Source organism: Salvia hispanica, chromosome 4 (assembly GCF_023119035.1).
Source record: "Salvia hispanica cultivar TCC Black 2014 chromosome 4, UniMelb_Shisp_WGS_1.0, whole genome shotgun sequence".
NCBI classification, from domain to species: domain Eukaryota; kingdom Viridiplantae; phylum Streptophyta; class Magnoliopsida; order Lamiales; family Lamiaceae; genus Salvia; species Salvia hispanica.
Genome location: NC_062968.1, coordinates 46,952,624 through 46,969,859, shown reverse-complemented (window position 1 = coordinate 46,969,859; position 17,236 = coordinate 46,952,624). Strand labels below are relative to the sequence as shown.

General features: G+C 35.7%; 2 protein-coding genes across 2 annotated transcripts; both read left to right on the top strand.

Annotated features, from left to right (window-relative positions):
• The first annotated feature begins 1,090 nt into the window (after nucleotides 1–1,090).
• LOC125224029 lies at nucleotides 1,091–2,007 on the top strand. The gene is made up of 2 exons (XM_048127368.1): nucleotides 1,091–1,212; nucleotides 1,292–2,007. Exons 1-2 carry the CDS (start codon nucleotides 1,138–1,140, stop codon nucleotides 1,685–1,687), a joined length of 471 nt encoding a protein of 156 aa, XP_047983325.1. The 5' UTR covers nucleotides 1,091–1,137; the 3' UTR covers nucleotides 1,688–2,007.
• Nucleotides 2,008–6,626: 4,619 nt separating this feature from the next.
• Nucleotides 6,627–7,875, top strand: LOC125224028 (zinc finger BED domain-containing protein RICESLEEPER 2-like). The gene is made up of 2 exons (XM_048127367.1): nucleotides 6,627–7,656; nucleotides 7,749–7,875. The coding sequence occupies exons 1-2, from the start codon at nucleotides 6,645–6,647 to the stop codon at nucleotides 7,820–7,822; spliced, it is 1,086 nt and encodes a 361-aa protein (XP_047983324.1). The 5' UTR covers nucleotides 6,627–6,644; the 3' UTR covers nucleotides 7,823–7,875.
• Nucleotides 7,876–17,236: the final 9,361 nt, after the last annotated feature.

The following is a 17,236-nucleotide window of genomic DNA, read 5'->3' as shown; positions in this document are numbered from 1 at the left end:
ATTAGATCGTGAACGAGCTTACAAAGAAAGGAGGTCTAAACTGAACAACGACAGAGCGCAGAAATGTAAGGGAAATATTATCAATGGCGGTAAGAATGGTTCAACTTCAGAAGCCAACAATGGCAGTAGCAACAATGGTCCTACCTCAGGAGCTGATAATGCCAAAGGTGTCTTTATCTACTTATTATTGTGATACATTCTTTATGATTAAGCATACTGACCTTACCATAATCCTTATATTAGGATCGAAGAGAAACAGGGGGACGAATGAAGATTTAGTTGGGGGAGGTGATAAAGACTCAACAAAATCTGGAGAGAATGGGAAGAAACCAACAAAGCAAGCAGTGAAGCAAGCATCTCGTACTGCTGGAGAGAATAGCAAATCAACAAAATCTGTGAATGCTGGAGCTGGAGCTGATAAGGACAAAGGTGTGTTTCATTGACTTGTAATTTTAATTCATTCTTTATGATTAACCATACTGACCATAATCCTTATATTAGGATCAAAGAGAAACAGGGGAACGGATGAAGATTTTGTTGAGGGATGTGATAAAGACTCAACAAAGGATGGAGAGAAAGGGAAGAAACCAAGAAAGGAAGCAGTAAAGCAGGCAGCTCGTACTGCTGCACAGAGCAGCAAATCATCAAATGATGATGAAGTTGAAAGTCTTTGCATAAAGAGAGGCCCCAGAGAATTCGTGCAAATGATGGAGAGACTGAATGAGGAGCAGATGGATGTCGTAGAAGATATGAGGTTCAACCACCTAATTCACTACAAGGTGACATCGATCCCACATAAACTTGCCTATGAAATAATTGACGCATTTGATCAAGATAATTGCGGCGTGAAATATCAACGTGGATCATGGCGAATGGTCACCAAATGAAAGGAAAATTTATTGACGACCTTGCAATCGCTGTTAATAGAACAAGGAAAAATTTGGGCGCAAAATTACTTATTGAAAAGATGTTGGGTGATAAAGATTGAGGAGAGTTTTTCACGAAGATTTTTATCTTTCTGTTTGATTCTATCTTAGTAAATCCTACGCAGATGGTTATTGTCGCTCAAAAATCATAGACTTCATTGATGATATATGAAATGTGCGGGAGTACAACTGGTGTGGGTATGTCCTGGATATGGCTGTAGCAGCTCATAAAAATTGGTCTGAAGATAAGAACAAGGCATTTTGTGGCCCGATTTCCTTTCTCGTGGTAGGTTGAAGAAATTTATTTAATTTATGAAGTATTAATTACATCCCGATGAACTATTATGACTTAAAGTTTTTTGTAGCCTTGCTACGTGGATAGGATTGTTTTGAGGACACGTCTCGTTCCACGTGCATTTCCAACAGTTATGGGCTGGACGGCACAACTCCTCAATGAACGACAGAAGATGGAACTCAACCCAGGGCCTTTCGGTAGAGGCCACAAGGAGCCAATCTTTGATGTGAAGAACAGTGAGTCAAGCCACCAGGTTCATAAGGTTTGCAATGGGGTGAATTCCAGAGACTATATTGGTAGTGAACGTCAAAAACGTAGGCGTACTCTTATGTCTGCCATGAACAAGGCTGCTGATGGCATAACTGAACTCATGAGAATGATGGAAGAGAACTCTGAAGGTGTCAAGGATGACGAGTGCTCCAAAATTGCAGCAAAGTCTTCGTTGAAGATGTTAGGTGTGCAGTAGAGAAGTTGACTCAAGCTATGGAGGAAGATGAAATTGACGATCCTGAGCCGTGGAGAAGGTGATGCGCATTGCTGAAGCAAGGAAGAAGTGGGAAACCGATGGGCCAACATTCAATCTGGGCTTCGACTTTGGTGGTAAACAGGTAGGTTGAGAAATTGTCATTAGATGTGGTGGTGTTATTTCTATTTTTGGGGAATTGTTCATGGGGAATGTAATTCGTAAACATCTAACCATGGTATGTAATTAATTAGCTATGGCCCCCTGATGATTTGTATGTGAACCAAACTAATATGTAATTTTTGTAATGAATTAACACTCCACATCTGAGGTACTTACTTTTATTTTGTAGTTAAAAAAGGTTGGGATGATAAAAATGGTTTAGTGTGGTGTGCTTGGCGTAGAACTATATTTATTTTTATAATTATGTAACAATTCGCAGGATGATACTACACCAACTAGATGCGTTAATCTAAAACACTGCTTCAACGATGAGTCTCGATCTTCAAAGCAAAAATTCCAAAATGGCGAATTCACTAAGGTAATAACTGTCAAGCAAATTATGTCTTGGACTAATGAGATTGGCTAGAAATTGCATTTGCTGAACTTATTATCTAATAGTATGAAACATAGTAGGATTGGACTGAAGTGTTTCTGTAGTTCACTGAAAATCATATAATAAAACTAACCGGATGTTCATACGACGGCAACTGCTATCCATTTTGAACAAAACGCTACTCTAGCTGACAGACTACAGCTAGCTAATGTGCCTCTGGATGATGGATTACAGGTATAAATTCCAACGAACAAAATGCTTATAGTTAGAGAATTACCAATTTGGATGAACCAAATCCGCCAAAATATGTATCAATGTAGAGATTGGGCTAAAGTATTGTAGGCATTAATAAAATAGTATACTACAATTGACAGGATGTTCATACCACACCAAATGCTATCCAGTTGGAACAAAACACAACTCCCGTTGATAGGACACATGTAGGTAATGTGCCAATGGATAATGGAGTACATGTATGAATTCAATTAACCAACTGCTCATTATTTAAAGAATGTACGAATTGGATGAACCAAATCCACAATCATATATATCAACATCGAGATTCGGCTGAATTATTTTAGGCATTACTGAAATCGTATACTCTAACTGATAGGATGTTCATACAATACCAAATGCTATCCAGTTTGAACAAAACACAACTTCTGTTGATAGATTACATCAAGATAATCAGCCAAAGGATGATAGATTAAAGGTACAAATTTTAATTAAACGTACGACATATTTTTCATTTGTAACATTTGAAACAAAATGTTTACGATACTTTGTTGAATAGAAATTTAGCGTGGAGGCGGAAATACAGGCTGTAATGGATGCATATAAGGAAATAAATATCGATGATGATTTTGTCAATGAGGGGTTGAATGGCAAAGTAAATGAGTTAATGTCTGGCACAGTCAATACATTGCCGTCAACAGAGGTAGTAGTTTATGACAACAGCAAGGTAAGCCTAAACGATTCCTGGTGCAAATGTCATTATCTTGAATTGGATATTACAATATATTATTGTGCTTCTATATTATTTCGAAATGTAGGGCAAAAATGTGATGGAAAAGATGGATGTACCTAGGAGAACGCAGAGGAAAGTTTCAAACGCATTGCGATCTCCATACGCGGTATGACTAGTCAAGCTCACAAATAAGCTATCTCAAGAGGAGACTGAAGCTTATTATTGGATTCTTACTACCAATACAACAGACGAGTATTATTTCTTATTTTGTTTTAACGATAGAGCGCTATGTTATATACAGTTACTTAATTAGATATATGGTCGTGTGCAATTATTAGTCTATTATAAGATGAAGTAATGTGTTTATAGGTTGAAACGATAACAATGCATAATGAATATGAATGAGTGTATTATTGAATTGTTGTAATGCGCAGGGATGTGCTCATTTATGATGACGATGTTGTCACTCTGACAAAGCTGGAATTATGTTTGTTAGTGCCTCAGAAGTTAGTAATGGTTGGTGTTATCAATGCATGGGCATCGTACCTGAATAACATGGAAGAGGGGCGACAACCATACTCGGCAAGACGGTTATTCTTCACAACGTACCCGTGTGTAAGTACTATTGGATAATATACATGAATTATACGTACAATGAAGTGCCTAACTTCGTTTATATACAGTTGTACACCATTGTGACAAAGCCTCAGTCTGCGGACACCAACACACTTTGTGCTAAGTTTTGTAACATCGTGGAAGATGAGGTGAATGGAGTTTCAAATTTCAAATGGGCAGACGTGCAAACGGTACGATTCATGAATAAAGGAACTTCTGCTCAATATTTAGAATGTCATTTTATGTCGCATATTGTGTCATTGAATAGGTCTTCTTCCCAATATGTGCGAACGAACACTACTATGCTGTATGTATTTGCTTTCAAAGAAGAGCTATCGTTGTAATAGACAACTTCAAAAATGGGGACGATAACGATCTTACAAAGAACTACGGTGACATTCCAGAGACACTGGTTAGTGTTTTGGACTTGTTATAGAATTTTTTTTATCTAGAAATCATAGATCTCTTAACTGTGTTTTTGTGTATGCAGAGGATGTTTTTTTGTCACTATTTGACACAGATCGGCCTTGTACAACAATGCAAAACAATTTCCTCTGCCAGAATAGAGAGGATGGCAATGTCGTGGACAATGGCGGATCAGGGATCGATAGCCGTGGGGTCGGATCGGACAAGACAAAAAATATAGTAATATTTAAATAATTATAATTTAATAAAAAATATTAAAATTTATAATCTCCCCATCCCATAAAAAAATATCCCTTCTATTTTTGGTAACTTCTTTCTCTCTTATAAGGTGGGTCTCATTCTTCAATAACAATACTATAATTATTTTTTTTGCCTTTTACTTTATCAATTGCTCATTAATTATAGTGTCATTCCAAATGTCATTATTTTGTTAGAAAGGAGGGAGTATATAACCGAGAACCGAAAATATATCGGTTAGGGCTGGGAAAAGAAGGTTCGGGTTCGGTTTCGGTTAGGGGGATTACTCAATTCTCGGTTCTCGGTTCTAACCGAGAACCAACAGGTTAGAACCGAATAACCGCTTAATTTTAATATTTAATTTTATATTTTTTATACATTGATTTTAGAAGAGTAAAAAAGGAAAAGTGTAAAGGGTTAAAAACCCTACTGTAATATATGGTAAAACCGCCGCTGCATACACCTCTCTCCCTCACGGCCTCACCCTTCTCTCCCACTGGAACCGTTCTCTTCACTCGTCACCGCTGCTAGCCTGCTCTCAACGAGGAGGCGACAACTCCGTTTCCATTCTCTTCTCTCAACGCCGTTGTTCGAACTTAAAGGTATGCATGTAATATGTACATAGTTGAATTGAGGTTTCGAATTGTAACTATGATAGTTTAGTTTTGGATTGTAATTATTTCGAAATTCAGCATACCTGCGCAGTGCATCGTAGATTAACTTGTCTAATTATGGAATAAGAATACTATAAATATGATTTAGACTTAAACATATTGTTATACTCATGCAGATTAGTCAATAGCGGATTAGGAAATACAGTAGGAATTTAGTAATATATTTTGAACTCAACTGATCAAACTTAATATTTAAATAATTTAATTTCATTGGATGTTTAGTCTTTCGTCTTTAGAATTTAAGAAAATATGTATGTGAAGTAATTCATCATGATTCATGCATTCATGATATATATGATTCATGCATTCATGATTCTTAACATCAAATTTGAATAATTTATATCTGTATTGCATAATACACCATGTCTGAATCTCTCATTCAAGCAATAGCTAGCAATCAGCCAGAGCTCAATGTGGAGACGTTAGAAGATATTGAAATAGAAGAACTCGGGGAAGGCAATGCAGCTGCAACGAAAGAAAAAGAGAATGAGAAGTCAAAAAAACGCAAAACAGGAGCACCTGCAGAGAGGTCTAATGTGTGGGATTTATTTGAGAAAATTAATGTTGATATAGGAGATCCTCCCGTGCAAGTTCGAAAAGGAAAATGTAAGATGTGTCACACGTTGATTGCCGCTAACCCGAAGTTGAATGGCACCTCCGCAATGTGGAAGCATCATGCTTCGTGTTTGAAGAAACAACAAGCAGGACAGACCCAAATGAAGCTCAACCAAGAAGGATCGGGGTCCCTCATTAGTTGGAGATTCAATCAAACCGCGGCTAGGATAGCTTTCTGCAAGTATATTATCCTTGATGAGCTTCCCTTCAGAGCCGTGGAGAAAGAAGGATTTAAGCTTTTCGTGGCAGAAATATGTCCTATGTTTCAAATCCCGAGCAGATATACGGTGCGAGCTGATTGCGTGAAGATGTTTTTGCAACAGAAGGAGATAATGAAAGTGTTTTTTAGTAAACCAGGCATGGGAAGAGTGTCATTAACCACAGACTGTTGGACTGCCATCAATAACACAAATTTCATGTGTGTTACAGCACATTTCATTGACAAAGAGTGGAGGTTGCAAAAGAGAATTATCAATTGACAGTCATAGTGGGAAGAGTATTGGTGAGCTACTGGTAGATGTTGTAACACAATGGCGTTTACCAAGATTGTTTTCTTGCACCCTAGACAACGCTGCAGCCAATGATTTAGCAATGAAACGCGTGCACTCCAAGCTCAATGCAAGAAACATCCTTGCTGCCAATGGTCAATACCTTCATCAGCGATGCGTTGCCCATATAATCAATTTGGTAGTTGATGAAGGATTGGAAGATATAAGCATGTCTGTGATACAAGTTAGAGAAGCTGTGAAATGGATAAAGGCTTCACCAAGTAGATCTCGCTACTTCAAGGAGATAGCCAAGATAGCTAATGTTGATACCTCAAAGTTCTTGTGCATGGATGTGCCTACCAGGTGGAACTCAACCTACTTGATGCTTGAGGCGACGTTGCCATATGAGCCGGCTATGAGGTTGTTTCAAACCTTGAATCCTGATTTTGCTAGTGACTTGAAGGAAAGGAAGCACAAAAAAATGTCAATTGGTGTTCATACTGAACTCGATTGGATTGAAGTGAAGAGGATGTGTGGTTTTCTCGAACAGTTCTACAATCTTACTCGTCTAGTCTCCGGCTCCCACTATGTCACATCGCATCAAGTTCTCATGGAGCTGTGTGACATGATTAGTCTCATAACAGACTTGGAAGAGGATGAAGACGATGGTCTTAGAAACATGGCCATGAGGATGAGATTGAAGATTGGTAAGTATTGGCTAGAGGAAACTGAGCTAAATCCGAAGATGAACAAAATCCTTTACATTGCTGTCATGTTAGATCCCAGGCAAAAGATGAAGCATGTAGAACATTGTTTAAAGTTGGTGTATGGTAGCACACGAGCAAATGAATTGCTGGAGGAGTTGAATAAGCAGATCTATGATTTATATGAGGCGTACAAGGCAGAAATGGCTCCAATATTGGGTCAAACACAACCACGAAAAACAACACAAAATGCCCCAGTAACAAATAGATCAGCGAATCTGCGCTTTCTTGGCAAAGGAAAAAAATATTCTCTCGGAGTTATTAACAACAATGTTGCAAATATGTCTGACCAGATGGAGCTCACTCGATACCTCTCAGACAGTCTATATGTGATGACTGAGGATGAAGTTGACAATTTTGACATCCTTGAGTGGTGGAAGAAATACACAGCGGCCTTTCCTATTATGTCGGAGATGGCAAGAGATATCCTAGCTATTCCTATATCTAGTGTTGCCTCTGAAGCGGCATTTAGCATGGGAGGTCGTTTTCTTTCGCCATTTAGAAGCTCTTTGACTCCGAGGGTGGTAGAGGCTTTGTTATGCGCCGAAGATTGGTTGAGGTCCAGCAACTGTTTTATCAAAGATGAAGAAGGAGACCCAGAAACAGCTATCGATAAGCATTACGATGATTGTGAGTTTTTAATATTATTAGTAATTTTGTATTTCTATTAGTTCTTCATTTTTTGAATACTTATTCGTATCTCAATTTTGTGACACTCGCAGTGGTGAAGGAACTACAAAATCTTGGCATAGTGTCAACCAATGAGACGCCTTCATCTGCCGGAATTGAAGTGTGAATGTTGACGAATGATGATTGTGATTTTTGAATATTTGGAGTTTGAATCTTTGATCATTTTGATGAATGATGATGGTTTGCATTGGTTTGAGACTTTAGTTTTGTTGACTTTGTTGGATTTTTGGTTTTTACATTGGTTTTAGACTTTGTTGGATTTTTGGTTTTTAATGATGGAATGGAATCATTGTTTTTGTCCTTTTGATTATTGACTTATTTCTTGTTTAGCTATTTGCATATTTATGTTTGATGTTTTTTGGTTCATATTGATGTTGTTGTTTGTGATATTGTTGTTTTAAATTTATGAAGTTTAATTGTCGAGTACTGTAGGTTCCAATATTAATTAACAAAGTTTTTCTTTTTAATTACACGAAATACATTTATTTATTTATATTTTTACCTGCATTTAACAAAAATAGCTCGTAGCGCAGGTGGTGAGCTCTGTTGGAACTCTTCTTCTCCATCAATGTCACCCAGGATCGACTCCTACCAAGAGCAGGCTCATTATTTTTTTTTTTACAGAAAATATATTGCACTTAGTTCGGTTCCTTCAGTGGAACCGAAGACCGAACCGATCGGTTCCTCAAAGAACCAAACCGACAAAAGGTTCGGTTCCGGTTCTGGATTTCGGAAAAAATGAGAGTCGGTTAACCGACTAATCGGTTCGGTTCTAACCGAACCGACCGAATCCCCAGCCCTAATATCGATTATGTATACTCCATTTTTTGCAAGATAGTTGACATCAATAAATATACACATTCTGCAAACAACTAAAAATTGTTTCATTAAACATTATTTACAATAATTTGGATATATTTTTTAAAAGTATAAAAATCATGATATATCCAACCATTTATCCTTGGTAACTATAACACTTTTAATTAGTCTCATTAAGGTTAAGATAAGTAAAATAATGAATTCAATAAAAAATGTTAATAAGAGAAAAAATAGAGAATATAAGAGCATCCACAATGAGGCGGACGATGCATCGTCCGCCCTTAGTCCTCCATTGCAGCAACCCGCGGACTATGCCCATTCCTTAGTCCGCGGACTATGCATCGTCCGCGGACTATGCACACATTTTTGCATAGTCCGGCCTATAGTCCGCCCCATTGCAGGGGGGACGGACTATAGGGCGGACTATGGACACATTTTTTTTTTTTTTTTTTTTTTTTTTTATATTTTCTTCTATATATATCACCAATTTTTTTACTTCATTTCACACATTTCACTTTACTCTCTTCCCCATCTCAATTCTCTCTAAATTCAATAATGAATTCCGACGATTTCCATATTTGCAAGCATAAAATATAAAAAATAAAAAATAAATACTGACAATATGATATGCCTTTAATTTGTGGTGTTTTTATATTTTTATTCTTGCAAATTGATATATTTGCAAACATAAAAAATAGGATTAATGAATTTTTGTAGTGTTTAAATATTCAAATAATAAGTAAAATGCTTAGGGCGGGGCTTAGGGCGGGCTATAGTCCGCCCCATTGCAGGTGGAAGAGGCGGAGGATAAAATGCTGATGTGGCGGTGCATAGGGCGGGGCTTAGGGCGTCATATAGTCCGCCCCATTGTGGATGCCCTAACAATTATTGATTAATATACTATAAATTGAAAAAATAAAATACTAGTAATGATCTTATTACATGAAACTGTAAAAGATTCAATTTAAAAGACTTGAGTTAATGTTGGAAATTATGTTAATGTTGAAACTTAAAATAAAGCTACCGCTAAATTTCAAAAGAAAACTTAAATTACCATTGGAACTTGTATTACTAGAATATAAGCCGAAAATGAAACGGGTTCTAAGTTAATCAACAATTAAAAAATATAAAAAAAGAGGAACGCCCAGTTTAGGAGCCCATTTCACAGAAAACTTATGAAAAACTCTTTCTGAGCATAAGCGCCGTCGGGTTCTGGATATAGAGGATGGGGCAGATACGTGAAGGTGGTGGGGTCAGCAGCTGATGGAGGGCGTTTTCCGGCCACTCTCCGGAGCATACGGTGGGGTCGGCCGACCCCGTATGACCCACCTAGATCCACCGCTGGCCGTGGAGGACAACAACTAATGCTGAAGATTGTGGGGTCTTTCTGATGAGGCACATGAAAACGTATAAAGGCGAGCGCGTTGAATATTGGAATTGTGGGCTAAAAAAAACTAGCAAAGGAGTACTGCAGAGTTTGAGGGCAAAATACTGTTCAGCTTTGATGAATGCAATAATCAGTCACGAATGCATCCACAACAAGCTGATCACATCAAGATACTACGTAGAGGCAAGCAAAAACAATCACATCGATGTTGAAAATATGATAGCAGAGTACCTAAAGAAGAAGTGATGTAATAGTTTGTTAGTGTCTGGGGTAGAGATACAACCGTAGTTATGAAATTTGTCACTATTTTTCCATGGATTTTAATTATCTGCATGATCTGTGAACCGATATTATACCACTTAGACCATAGTTGAAGATTCTTTTCATTTAGTCTCATTAATTCTATGCATAGATTCATTGGATAAACTACTTTGGTTCAGCAAAAGCATGAATAAACTTCATCAGATAAACAAACTGTTCAAAACAACGATTTACTGATAAAGGTATATTGTACAGTTCGGAACATATTAAACTAAATTGATTAACTTTAGAAATTAATCAACGACAAGAATCACAATAATCCAAAATAGCAATAAAATATCATACTAGATGAAAAACTATTCATCCTAACACTAGATAAGTCCATACACGTAAACCATAAAAACCGAATAGGCTAAATAACTCTTTTATTATTAGCTAAAATTAATCAAAACATGGATATGTTGGCCGAGTGCAGTTCTTAGATTATTATAAGATAAACGTCTACAATACGTAATGAATCAATAAATTTACAACCAGTAATTGTTCTACTGAGGGGTGCATAAACATGGTTATCCGATGAATTAAATTTACTGCAAGATGATCACAACATTTTATGTGACAAAATAAGACATCAAGAAACAAAATTACATAAAGAGAACATTATGTCTGACAAAATATTCATTGTGACGTTAGATAAGTTCATCCTCAAATCATGAAAACATAGCAAAAAAAAAAAAAAAAAAAAAAAAAAAAATTCATCGTTGCTTAAATCATATTCATCTAATGTCAAAAGGGATTCACATAATTTTAATATAAAAAAGTTGAAAAATTGAGTCATTACATCAAGACATAGAGACTTAAGGAACTACTTTTTTTTTGCTTCTCCTTAATCTTTTTGCAATTTCTTGCATCATGATTACCAACCTCACCTCATTCGGCACATTTACGACCAGGCTTCGCCTTTAGCTTCATGGCTTGCTCAAGGTGTGTAAGAGGCCGTCTTCCTGAACCCTTGGTTTTGATAACTTCGGGAGGATGGACATCTATTTCGCTAGGGGCTTGAGACCCATAAAAATTCTCAATCATTTGCCTCTTATGACTGATAGACAATACGAGCCCTTCAGCAATAATTTGTCTAAATGCACGAATTTGGTCAATGTTTCCCTTAATAGTTTGTGCAACCTCAAAATAATCACCATGCATATCCCTTCATTCCTGGGCTGCCTCATCGACAATGAGAGCAGTTTCAATATCGTCAACAAAACCACAATGTACAGGCTTGACAAAATTAGACTTCAACCAACGTCCTCCATGTAAGTGACCGAGAACCAACTTCAATTTTTTGTTTCGTGAGACCAAAAAATGTGGCTGCATACGAGTCCAAGTCTCTGTAATACTTTACACCCACATGCATATGAATCGCTAGAGACGGAATAAGACACGGACCAGTCCTTAGAGAACTTGTCATTGATCACATATATTTCAGTGTCATCCTCTATTGAAGTCTTTACCACGGTGCAAATATCAATTGCTTCCTCAATCTCTTCCTGAATTGCCTTAAAACCACCGTCACTGTAGATTGTTGACGCATGTCTCTCAAGTGCAGAATTTGTTTTCAACATTGGGGTAGTGTTGGAGTCATGATATTCAAACCTGTTGCTATTGCTGCGTTGGGAAGCCAACGCATTGTTGTAATTCATAAGAAACTCGACTAGATTACAAGTAGACTTGGTGTACCTCTTGAAGAAACTGTTCTGAGACTCAGATACAGAGGTGGTCTTAATCAATGAACTCATTGGAAAATCCCTGAAGTATGCTGGAACCTGTTTAATCATCGCATATGTAAATAGATTCATCCTTACCTCAAAATAGTCCATACTTGAGAAAATTTGTATAGCATAGTATTACGAGGAAATAAAAACAGTTTTATGATATTGACATACCCAAAATTTTCGATTGGCAAACATTGTCGAAAACCACTCGTTGTTTGTAAGACCGTATTTTTCCATAATTTTGTGACAGGTTTCTTCGAACTCTTCAGGCTCTATCAACTCCGACCACACACATTTATTTAAGTCCTTCTTCAAATCCTCATTGTGGAACTGATTCTTGGGCAATTTTTCAACGACCTTAAACATGATGTGCCACATGAACCATCGATGTCTTGTATCAACTAGAACACTGTCGACAGCCACCTTCATTCTCAAATCCTGATCAGTAATTTATCAATTTGGGAGCAGCGCCCATGCATTTAATGAACCTTTCGAACAACCATTTGAATGAAGGAGCATTCTCTTTCGATAACAATCCAGCACCAAATGTAACGGGTCTGCCACGATTGTTTTTGCCCGTGAATGGTGCAAAAATCATACAATACCTACATTCCATCACATATGGATGAAATCAGTTCACAATGACATCAACAAAAACTACTTAAAAAAATAATAAGGTACACCGGCAAAAAGCTTCTAAATATGTTTCAGCACACATATCATAGTGGACAGCAGTAATTATGTTAAATCACCTGGAATATAAACTGTAACATCCCAAATCAATTAAATCATATACTATATTTTATGTAGGTGTATATTAGCTTTGTAAAATAAATATATTACGGGAGTATATGATACAGTAGCCTTGTAACAACCCAAATCAATTAAATCATATACTATATTTTATGTAGGTGTATATTAGCTTTGTAATATAAATATATTACGGGAGTATATGATACAGTAGCCTATATGTTATTTTATTTTATTTTATTATTAATTGAATTAAGTATATTAAATGATATAAGACATGAAAGATTAATTATATACATTTGACTGAATATTTATGAAAGTATTTTTACGATGGAGATGAATACAAAATCTGTAAATTACATCAATGTATTATATAAAAATATAATTAAGGTGATGCAAATATATATAGCATGTAATTTGGAAATGCATTAATATTTTTATAGTCAACCGATAGTCTCCATGCATGTTACGAGATATGTAACTTCATTTAATTAGTAAGAGAATTAAATATAAAGCTCCTAGACGATAGACATACAAATTGCTTCTCCGATTAAATAAAACGTCACGTCCACGTGTGATCATAAAATTTTGCATGCTGTGCTATTATATAAATAAAGCAAAGTTTTATACTAATAATAATAAAAAAGAATATTAAAATCGATACTCAGTTTAGCCGACTTTGGCCTCAATAAATAGTTAGTGTAGGAGAGGGAGAATTTATTCAAGAAAATCATGTGTTCTTAAAGTTATTATAAAATGCTATGGTACTCAATTCTTTAAGAATTGATTAGCTTTGTAAGAGTGTGGAATAACAATAGAGCTGAGAAACACGTCGACTTATAGAAAAAGGAAGAAGAAAGCCAGAGAGAGCAGGTCCAGGAGAGATAGATCAAGGGTGTAAATCAAAAGGTGAAATAAAGAATCAGAGTAGACTTATTATATTAATTCAGGTGTGTATAAATCACACTTTTAATTTTACATGTTTTATGTGTTTCTTTGCTAAGTGTTAAATAATGTGAATAATTTAATTATATGATGAAACTCTATTATAATTATGTGTTATTTGATATAATAGATGGTGGAATATGGTATAGATATGTGATTGGTGCTATGGATATATTTTATATATTGTAAATAAATTATATAATAGAAATATGTTTGCACATGGTTTTGGAATTATTTGAATCATTAGATTAAAGATGATCTGTGACAGTCTTGCCCTGGGTCTGATATCAATGGCAATGGACCTACGGGTCATATATACAATGGCAATGGACCTTCGGGTCATATATATGTATACAATGGCAATGGGACCTACGGGTCATATATACAATGACAATGGATCTACGGGTCATATATACAATGGCAATGGACCTTCTGGTCATATATATGTATACAATGGCAATGGGACCTACGGGTCATATATACAATGGCAATGGACCTTCTGGTCATATATATGTATACAATGGCAATAGGACCTTCGGGTCATATACAATGGAATCCCAGGCAGATATCAGGCTTGATTTGTCACAGAATAATAAATTGAGTAGAGAGGCATATGCATATGGATCTGAAATTGTTTATGATATTTGATGTTTATTTATATGTGCAGATTTGAAATATTTGTAAATAAGTCTAATAAAAGATGGATTTTGTAATTATAGCATTTAGGTGGTGAAATGATTAATATGTGATTTCTTTATTTTAATTTGTATTTGTTTATCATAAATACATACGTTAGAGGGGTTGGGTGTGACATAAACAATTCATCATTTAACAAAAACACAAACAATAAGAACGACACGATGTTTAATGCATATTGACATAAATAAGCAAAAAGATGGAGCAATCTAAAAAGTGACTACTTATTGGTAGTACCTATTTGTTGAGTAGGTTGTGTCGAAAGACACAATGTCACCATGCAAATGGTAATTGTGCTTGGCAATAGGATCACACCAGAACAAACGTGTAAGCCTGCCCTTAGAGTTTACCTCAAAGTCGTAGGAGAACGACGAACATATCTCCTTCTTCCGCTTCATATCATTCAATACCATTTGCACATCAGCACCATCCACATATGCTCTTAGATCACACCTATAGTTGCGAACCTCGACAATGGTGCATCCGACGTAATCCAAACCACCTAAGACCTCGCTAAGCAGACTAAAAGTCAGCGTGGGACCGATATTTGCACTTGCGCAATCTGCTATGAATTTCTGATGAACTAGGTCGATATTGCGATTGAGCCTCATAAATCGCTTATGACGTAATTGAACCATATCGTGATTATGTCTCTCTTCAAACCGTTTAACAACATAACCAATACCCTTACAAAACTTAAAAGCAACTTTAGCCTTACAAAGACACTTTCTAGAGGAATGTCTACGTTTAGCCTCGGGCTGTTTATGGTTCACTCGCTTCTCACCTTCTCTACTACACACAACGTATAGCCATGTAACCAGATCTCCAACCCTTTTAGATCCATGTTTACAGGTGTCAAACCCTACGTTCTGTGCATATTTATTGTAGAAGACAGTAGCATCATCCAAGGTATGAAAAACCTGGCCAATGTGTGGCTTCATTTGGGAAGGACATTCAGGGATGTATGACACTGAGATAAAAAAAAAGTATGCAATTTATTTCATCCAGTTTGAAATATATTTCATACCTACGATCAAAATAATACATCAAGATATTCTATGCAAGAAATATTCACTGCGATAAAAAGGAGAAATATTCCAACTACCTGGCTCTAATTCTTCATCCTCGGATGATTCGGAGTCAGAATCAAAAAGTGAGCCGCCAACCGGAGATTATAACTCGTCGAATATTGACCCATGATTGTCGTCAATATTTTCTGTAGAAGTAGTTCCACGTATGTTTGCTGCTTCGGGAGAAAATTCAGTTGAGTGAAAAGGGTTGCTCGAGTCGTCCATTGATGTACTGGTAAAGGCCGTTCCAGGCGTAAAGCTGTTTGAACAATCCATACAACCAAATAACACGAAGAAGTAGAGAGACGATAGCTGAAGATTGCAAATGAATGGAATTGGAGATTTATTTGATACAGAGAGATTGAACTGTGCAACTGGATATATAGAGTGCAACTGGTATATTGGCAGATTCAATGGCTGAAGAGTAGATTAGAATCGTGTGAATATCATTGCCATATTAATGTGTCTGAATATTTTTGCAGATTGAATTGCAAATGAAGAGTGCATTAGAATCATGTGCAAATCATTTCCATATTAACTTGTCTGAAATCAAGTAAAATAAAATAACTGTCAAAGTTACAATTACAAAATAAGCCCCCCACACGTTACTTGCATAATATTTTTTACTAATATTTGAGAGAATTAATAATGACCATAAGATTATAAAATGGGTGGACAAGATTTGTTCTCTAGTTCGGTCATTAAAATTGGTTCGACATTGAATATAATCCTATATATATATATATATAAGGATGTGATCAAATGAAAACCATATATATAATGAAAACTCAAAACTTTAATCCTAGCCACTAATTATTTCTAATCAACGATTGATATTATTCCAGATTAAAATGTCAATAACTTATCTGAATTTATCAACAGAGGGTATAATAGACATATTATAATATGGTGAATCATTTAATCCAGATTTGGTCGATCTCTCTCCCCCACTAATCACGTAATTAAAGTTTCAATTCCTTCCCTCATTTCAATTTTTCTCCTTTTCTTCGTTGTCTCTTATTTTCATCGAAAAAATTGCTTGAATTTTGCATTGAAATTGCGTTGATTCTTTGTTGATGTTGAATTTTGTGTTGAAATCGTGTTGATTTAATGTTGATTCTAAAATTTGTGTGAAGATTTTTTGTTGAATTTGTGTTGAATCGATCATGTTGCTTTTTTGTTGAATTCTGAAATCTGGGTTGATTTTTTGCGCTGAAATTTCGTTGATTCTTTTATTCTGTTGTTGATGATTTTTTGCGTTGAAATTACGTTAATTCTTTTGTTCTGCTGATATTGAATATTTTGTTGAAATCGTATTGATTCTAAAATATATATTGATTTTTTGTAGATTTTTTGTTGAATTTGTGTTGAATCGATCGCGTTGCTTTTTTGTTGAATTTTGAAATTTGTGTTGATCTTTTGTGCTTAAATTTCGTTGATTCTTTTGTTCTGTTCTCGTTGATTTTTTGCGTTGATTCTTTTGTTCTGCTGATGTTGAATATTTTATTGAATTCGTATTGATTCTATGTTGATTCTAAAATTTGTATTGATTCTAAATGTTTTGTTGAAATCATATTGATTCTATGTAAAGCTCCTTTTGATGATGTGAATATTTTAGTTTTGGAAGCTGAGAGAGAAATTAGGAACGCAAGAATCGTTCAGAAACTTAACTTACAAAAATACCCTCTGTTGACAAAATACATGCTCTTGTTGAGATAGAAATTCTACGCAATATTAACCACAAATCTTTATAATTAATAGCTAGGATTAAAGTTTTGAGTTTTCATTATATATATGGTTTTCATTATATCACTACCCTA

Coding starts and splice junctions, on each gene's coding strand:
- LOC125224028 (XM_048127367.1), top strand. CDS start 6,645: ATGCTTGAGGCGACGTTGCCATATGAGCCGGCTATGAGGTTGTTTCAA. Junction 7,657..7,748: donor CGATAAGCATTACGATGATT/GTGAGTTTTTAA, acceptor TGACACTCGCAG/TGGTGAAGGAACTACAAAAT.
- LOC125224029 (XM_048127368.1), top strand. CDS start 1,138: ATGGCTGTAGCAGCTCATAAAAATTGGTCTGAAGATAAGAACAAGGCA. Junction 1,213..1,291: donor GCCCGATTTCCTTTCTCGTG/GTAGGTTGAAGA, acceptor AGTTTTTTGTAG/CCTTGCTACGTGGATAGGAT.